Source organism: Limulus polyphemus, unplaced genomic scaffold (assembly GCF_000517525.1).
Source record: "Limulus polyphemus unplaced genomic scaffold, Limulus_polyphemus-2.1.2 Scaffold8986, whole genome shotgun sequence".
Taxonomy (NCBI): Eukaryota; Metazoa; Arthropoda; class Merostomata; order Xiphosura; family Limulidae; genus Limulus; species Limulus polyphemus.
The window spans coordinates 10,454-19,115 of NW_013674596.1; the positions used below are offsets into that span (position 1 = coordinate 10,454).

An 8,662-nucleotide genomic window follows, 5' to 3' on the forward strand; every position below is an offset into this window, starting at 1 on the left:
GCTACTGCAAGAGCTTTGCATGGCATTTGAACAGAATAGTTGGATTTACTGTCACTTCTGTAAAGCATGTTGTAAAGAATGTTTCATTCTGGACTTACGTAAAACACCTTGCTTTCACATTTATAATCTATTAACACGTTTTTCTGTCATAACAACGTTATGACTTCAGATACAAATATTTAACCAAATGCAACATTCAAAACTTGATCAACATTTACTACCGTATATTATACCAAATTGTTGAACAACATTTATCATGTCTAACATACATTTTATGATAGGTTTACAGAAAACTATATTGTTTTATTCAGTTAATCAATACAGATACAACTCTGACTTTTCACATTAGAAATGTTACATTGGTAGGATATCAGTAGTTTTAATTAGCAAAACAAGCTTTGTGGCAATATTATGGTGAGGTAAATCACTCAATATGTGTCAAAGTCATACACTAAACTTTGACACACTGACCTAGGTTGTAGGTACATGCATGTTGATTATGAACACTCTTTCAGCTTCTTTAAGTGCAATTCTATTAATCTTACAGGACAGCGGCTGTAAAACAATCATTGGATTAAAATGCTAACAATCTATATCAACAATACTGCCTTATATATTCAATCAAGTTTCACATATATATATAAAAAAAAAAAAAAAAACTTTGTAAACTTGTTTACTCGGGTTATCCAAGTGTACAATTCTACAAAGATGCATGTCCATTTCTAGATTAAAACAGTTCATTAAGAGAATGTCGCCAATGAAAATTTTCAATACTCTTAATCCACTTAAGTACCCTTGTTGTTTACAAGACTACACTGGTTCCATCACACAGACTCACATCAGTGAACTTAACAGTACCAAGTGAAGTGTACTAGAACATAGTTAAGGTTCAATTCAAATTATTTAAAGATCCTAACATGAGACAAAAGTTTTTGGAACTTCAATTGGAAAGGTTAAAGTTAGAGAAATTTCTTAAGATGCTGTTTTGATGTGTTCTTTACAGGTTACTGACCACATAAGATGCTGTTTTGATGTGCTCTTTACAGGTTACTGACCACTATACAGACAAGCATCAGGTGCTGAAAAATGGGAAGATATAAAAAACGTATTAAATTTTGTATTCACTCACAGGGTTGTTTCTGTGGCTTTTAAATAATTTCCTCATAAGCTCATTCAATTCAGAACTGCTGAGAGTTTATCAGTTATATTTATAGATGAAATGATGTAACCCTGCTACAAATGTACATAAACCATTAACAAGTTGTTGAAAAATGCAACCAAAGAAGAGGTAAAAATCTACGTGAACATTATCTACACGATTCTTTCTGAAAGTATATAGCAAGTAATGTAATGTAGCTGTATTTTTTCCACTTCAATTGACCATAAAAGTTTGTCCAAACAAATGTTCAGTGTTCCAATACCAAACTACTTTTAAATTCATTTACAACAATTACAGCATTACTCACCATTGGCCATCAAAAACTTGGGTATAAGATCCACATTCCAATCTCTAGATCGACCATATTCGTCAAAACGAGTTGTCGGCATATTGAATTTGGCAAAGAGTTCTTCTAGAGGAGTGATTGATGCACTTTCACCTCCATAGTACTTGTTCCTATCCATATGCAAGACTTTCTTCCCGCTTACAGAGAGCATTCCACTTAGAATACATTCCTAGAAGGGTATAGTAAAAAGTAGAACTTTATTTATGCACAAACATTTTTAATTTTCTAAGTTTGAACCACTTTGTTGAAATATTACAAAAAAAAAACACCAGTGTAGAACCCTGGAAGCTAAAGCTTAGTTATGTTTAAATATTACAAAAAACCACCAGTGTAGAACCCTGGAAGCTAAAGCTTAGCTATGTTTAAATATTACAAAACCACCGGTGTAAAACCATAGAAGCTAAAGCTTAACTATGTTGAAATATTACAAAACCACCAGTGTAGAACCATGGAAGCTAAAGTTTAGCTATGTTGAAATATTACAAAACCACCAGTGTAGAACCATGGAAGCTAAAGCCTAGCTCCATAGAAGTACTATATTTGTTAAGCTACATAAAAAAAAAAATTTAAATATCACCTTAAAATTTAAACAACAAAGTACATGTAAACTACACAATATAAGGAAATAAGGATCGCCATCATATCAATATCAAATAAAATTTTACAAACAGAAATTTCATGATGTTTGATATTTGAAGTTTAAAAAAAATACTTCAAACAAATAGTTTACTTTCATTAGTTTGAGCTTTAATCGAAGACGCGTACTAGTGTGATAACCATACCATTACAGAACAACCAAAAGGTGTAAAATTAAATTAATATGACGTGTAGACACAATAAAAAATACTACATGTAAACCGGCTGCAAATAATATACATTAAAAATGAAAACAGTTCTGGAAATTAAAATTAGAAAAAAAATTACCTTTACTACCTATATTATAATAAAATTACGTTATTCAAGATTGGCAACTACAAATTTAATGTACATGGTATTTATTCATTTTTTTAAATGAAGCTGAAGGCTATCAGGAAGATTTTAAAAAGCCATGTCCTACTCTTTCAAAATGAACGTGGACATGTCTATATATATATATATATATAATTCAAACTAGGTATTTACAAGCAGCTGGTGAATAAACACCCTGACTCATCTGAGCTCTACCCTACCACAATCAAAGTTCTGTAGAAACAAAATCTATAGAAAGTAAAGTGAAAACCTACAGCCAAAATTCTGACTACTACCACGATTCATAAAACAAACTAACTACAAACTAAATGTTTACAGCCACACCAATAACAAGCCAAGTATACCATCAGGTGTAGTTTAAGTTATAATATTAATAGTATCAAAGCCTAACATAAAAGCACATTTAAAAGAATCATATTTTCAGTCATCAAAATTTAATTTCTATAAACAATTTTGAAATATATAGTACCCGAAACATGACACGTTCACTAAAGAAGGGCCCTCAGAATACACAATGGCAAAATATGATTATTATGAAATTAAATAACGACGAGTTTATCAAGAACCCAGAGGATATCTGATTATAATTATTGTTAACCTTTGACTACTGTGATGTACATAAAATGACATCCCTAATATAAGTCAACCCAATTCAAAACTTCACATTTTAAACTAACCAAGTAATCTATAAAGTACTTATAATTTACACCAGACATTATTAGCATATTAATTATAACTATATCCTTGTATATTTGTTTTTCATAACTTTAGAACCTTAAGATGCACTGTTCAGATCAGGCGAGAGATAACAGATTGTACTATGGATAATGATGGGCAAATAGCGGGTACTGTACATTTGATATGTTAACTATAGATCCTGAGAGTACACAAAATAATATTGTTACCTACAGATATATACACCATCATGATAAAGATTAATGGACCCAACTTAATTAATATATATATATATAAGCACAAGCTATTTTCTTGTTATTACTGCATTAATGCCAAGGTTTCCTGAAAAGGTGAAATTATTAGGAAACCGACATGTTAAAAATACATTATTCACAGGATCCCCTTTTCTCATATATCTTTTTTTGAATACTGTATGTTCAGTTTTGGACTGACGTTCAAAGTAGTTTTAAAATAAAAGATTACATAACTTGGAAAATTACCATCAGGAATATAAAAAAAATTATGCTAAGGTCTTTTTTGACCAAGTAAGTTTATAATATCCATGTGATTTTGTGATGATAGATATACCTACTGTTAAAACACAGTTACAAATATAATCAATAAAAAAATATCACAAACTATCTTCTAAGTTCTAAAGCTATAGTGTAAGGAAAAACATCTTACAATGTTATATTAATTTTTCTATAACTTCAAAAACTAATATTCACCAACTCATCCTATCAAACTCAAAGATGTATATATGTATGGTGGCTAACGATAGTCGTAAATCAGTTGTACCCCCAAACTTATAAACAAATGAGCAATGAAACAATGAGGGCCTCAATAGATGCTTTGAAACTTGGAAGGCAGATTCTGAACCTTGTTTTAACAATAGCATTAAATTGATGATTAATAATAATATTAATAACAACGTTCTTGGTTTAGGCTTGGATGCACTAGAATTTAAAAATAAAATTAGTAGAAACAAAATTTAGTAGTAATAACATTAATACTATATATGTAATAGTACATACTACAGTATGTTGGCTACACCGCACACGTCTACAGTCTATTGTTAATAGTATATACTTAGTGTTATTAAGTAACTTGGTACTATTATTACTACTACTACTAGCAATAAGTAACAGTACTAGTCCTCTGTAGAATGCACTACTACTAGTAGTGCCATTACTATTAATATTATAACCTTACTCCTTAGTCTATATAGTATATTACTATAGTCCGACTAGTCTAATAGTAGACTAGTCGGTATTACTAATAGTACTAAGTTCCAAGAGTTAGCTTGTACAACTTGTAGACAAGTACACTTATGCTAACTTGCCTTTAAACCGGTTCCTAAAACAATTACGTCGTAGTCTTCATCCATTTTGTACTATTTGATACGAACTTTAAATTAATAACCCGTAAGCCTATCCCAATACAACTACCACCAGAAATTTGATTCGGTAAAGATCCACCCCTTGGAATTCTTTCCACACCTCACAGCAACAGCTTTTACTGCTAAACAAATTAATGCTTCTTACGGTGTATTCAGCTGCTGCGCTGAAAACCTATGCGACGATTCCTCGATATCCGCTGAAACATATAGTTCCACATACTATGTCCCAATATTTTTAAAGTTATAGGTATTAAAGTGTCTGGTAAAAAAACAGATTCGCAAAATTTAGGATTTCAAATTATTAAAACAAAAAATTCATTGTTCTCGTACCTTATTTATTATATTCTATTAAGTGTCGTCATGTGAGTAAAAACATAAAAACCACCGCCGATATGGGTTTCCATTTCATAAATTAGCGGTAAGCGGCTCTCGCTGAATTTTTTTAATTTTACTAATTTTTAACATTTTTTTTCGGTGTAGTCTATATTTTTGTGATTAGTTTAACTAAATAAGCTTTATTGTGTAGATATATTATAGAGATGCTACGAAACAAAGAAAACTGATGTTATGGGAACCATTACTTGTCATGAACAAGCCTAAAATCAAGTGTTCATTAATATAAATAAAACTGCAATTATTATTACAAATATTTAAATAGGCTTAACAGAATTTTTGCTGTTGATATTATCTACTTTCTGATATTGTATTATGATCAGGTATTCATATGCACACTTTGTAGCATTTTCCTTTAACACAGTTAGAAGTATGGCCGAGAAAACACACTTAGTTAAGTTATTGATTTTTATATTTTTTATGTTAGGGGCAAATGTATTGCGACAAAAGCTAAATGTAGAAGCGCGTGTAGTTCGCAGCATACAGAAGCTGTATAGTTCAACACTGTATTAGGTATATATATATCTTAAATAACTTTAAAAAAGTTTATTATAGTTATTTTCGTAACAACTGACTTTAATATGTAGATTTTTAGCTTAACTTGAAGATTGGTTTTGGTCAGTTTAATCGCTTTTTTTTGTAATTTAAGGTTAACTTAAATTGCGGACATTTTTTACATTTAGTTTTTTCGTCGCAGGTGAAATAACTGCTAATTTAGCTCATCTATCAACAGTTAAGTTTATATCTTTATTTAGTTTTATTCTGGCAGTTTTCTAAATTTTCGTGGATTTGTTGATGATATTTTTTAATCGGTTTTATCAAGGCCATAAACCTGGGCTAACTTAGACAAATGTTACATATAACAACGACTGTTAATTTTGGCTTATATTGGCCTGTTTCCCTGTCATGCCCTTTTGGCGTGCGGTAATACTCATTTCATGGGGTGGTACATAGAAATGTACAAACGCAAGTCAATATGAGTTAGGGGTTGTGTTTCCATTGGATATGTGTAATGAGAATAATAGTTGACGTGGGTAATCTGTAAATTGTTGATAACGGTACTGGGTCCATGGAATAGTTTCATATTATGATACCGTTATGATTCTTGCTACTGACCCCGTTGTTATCAGATGTACTTCGTACCTTTATCCATCAGCCAAATTGTATCAATACCGCACATACCGACCAATATTCTTAAAGAACCAGCATACTTTATTGTTGTCCAAATAAGTGGTTTTGTTTTATTTGAATACTTTATTTACTTGTTTTCCCTGTTGTGTCCAAGATAATTTTGTTTTCTCCGTAACATTTCTGGAAATTTGCTACATATATGGAATATTTAATACTTTCGGACATCGATGAATCTTAATATCGTATTAGTTTGTTTTCCAAAACACCTCTTGGAAATATTTGTGTTTGATGTAGTAAAAATGAGAATTATGAAACTGGTAGGCTAAATTGCCAGTATGCAAAGTTTAGCAGGTGTATATTTCTTTACAAAATCTAACCATGCCGTTGCACAAGACTAGTCAGGGCCGGATTAAGGCGGAGACTGGCGGATCTACAACTCCAGGACCACCGCGCTGAAAAAAAAAAGAAGAAAATAAAATGACAAGCATTAGAAAACATACACAATCCCACATCAATAATGGTTCAGCGTTTAAAAAAAAGTCTGAAAACACATGCGGCCCTAGTCATTAGTCATTTGTTATAGGCCTAGATTTATTATAGAAAAAATGTTACTCAGATATATACATAATTTGAAACGATCCCTTAAACAGAATATTATTGAGCGACTAGAACTGCACGTGATATAAAAATGACGAAATCTCTCTTGCATGCTAGAGCTACGTCACGTCTTTGAACAAATGTCTGTCAGTTGTGGATACAAGGGTTCGAACCCCACCTTTTTCGATGCGAAGTGCCCTCAATATGCAATATTTTTTTCATCGTTTTTGGATTTTCTAAACTCAGAAAATAATCATTACTTAAATTTAAAAACAACTCGTTATATAAATTTCATTACATCATTTACCCTTTGCAAGAAAATCCTACACTTAAAGTAGAGTCAAATTGAGACTATAGATGTATTGCTAGCTATAATATCCACTTCCCAAAGGTGTCAGGAAAATCATTCGCGTTCGTCATGCGCTCTGATTTATATGACCACATTTTTAAATTGGTGGGAAACTGGAAACTGTTACAATGTTGAATGCACTTGTGAACGGACTCCGGTCGTCAACTGTCCATTTGAATGGACGGATTCCTCAAAACTCTATTTTGAAAAATGCCTCCATGATTTTCCTCGTTTGACCACTGATATTATAAGTATAAGAACAAGTCATTTACTGCAAGCAGGTACACCTGTCACTTAACAAAGTGAAATTTAGTTTACTAAAGCATTACATACATGGATGTGGCCTTAGAAGGGGTCAGATGTTGTATTAGTGCTCGGGGTACAAGCCACGACCTTCATGTAGTAATAAACATGGTATTTTACTGTACTAAAATATCAACAGCAGTAAAGGAAGGAGGAAGAGGTCGTAAACTTACCTGACTGTCCCCAGTCCACGCAAGAATAGTCTTAAATACCAATAAAAAAATTCAAGCAAGATTGTAAAATTCACAATGGACAAAGACTGAAAAGCTGTTTCTTCCCATCTACTTATCAACCTTGCCAGAAACTTTGTCTCCTTCACCTCACTCCACGCCTATCTAACCTACTTCGTACATCAAAATATTATACAAAACTACCCTTCCGCTATAGTTAATGCACTTAATCTCTAGATAAACAATAATTATCACTTGCGGGGCGAAGGAAGATAAATATATCTTCGAGCGCCCCAGATGTTTACTTCTCGGCGACCGACATTTTTAATGCCGATTTGTTTTGTCAGGTAATTTTGATTTCTAAGCGTTTTTCTGATTAAAAAAATTCTTTTCTTTGTATTTCATTCTGTGGTGAAAAGTCATGTCTTTTTTTTTTTATGTCGCATGACAAGATGGAGAAGAGGTCAAGCTGGAAGAGGTAGGCTTACGCTTATTTACCATATTATACCTTGTAATAGTCATTCATTACACCTTTTTTTTCTTCCTTTCATCATAAACGCACACTTATTTAATTTGCATAAAATGGCTAAGCAAGTTCATAAATTTATCCTACTAAGCAAAATGGCGGAACAAGCATGAACTGAGACGTAAATTGAACTATTATGAATTGGAACGTGAAAAAGTGGGAGGCTTAGTCGTTACTCATAATACATCTATGACGATTTGTGTGATCCAATAATAAACATTTCCTCTTGATTTCAGGAGTAACGTCGCCACTCCATCTTGTTCTAAACTCCTTAAAATCTTTATTTAAACACTTTTGATATCATATTCGTGGAAATTTTATTTATAATTATCAGTGGTTTTTTGATTAATGGTATTTAAATAAGAATGACATTAGAACAAGTAATACATAAATATATGCCATTTTTCACATTTACCAGATTCAAGTTATGTTTATAGCAATTTAGACTTACATTTAATTATCTATATGACCTCAGATGATCTACTGTCTTTGAAAGACATGTTTCACAATATTTTCACTAGATTTATTATGGATGATATGAACATGGACTGATGTAGGATTGCTTCCTACTCACACCACCTCGATGCTAAATGAGTATGGACTACTGTTTCTTGATATCCTTTATTCATGAACTATGACATCTAG

The 8,662-nt window shown here is 31.9% G+C and overlaps 1 protein-coding gene across 1 annotated transcript in view; it reads right to left on the reverse strand.

Moving 5' to 3' along the window:
- LOC106475683 (rab GDP dissociation inhibitor alpha-like) overlaps positions 1–4,688 on the reverse strand; it is a 10,749-nt gene extending 6,061 nt beyond the window's left edge. The window contains exons 1-2 of the mRNA XM_013936362.2: positions 4,492–4,688; positions 1,467–1,674 (exon numbers count right to left, since the gene is read on the reverse strand). Of these exons, the coding sequence (XP_013791816.2) occupies positions 1,467–1,674; positions 4,492–4,536 (253 nt within the window). The 5' untranslated portion in view covers positions 4,537–4,688. The remainder of the gene's footprint in view (positions 1–1,466; positions 1,675–4,491) is intronic.
- Positions 4,689–8,662: the final 3,974 nt, after the last annotated feature.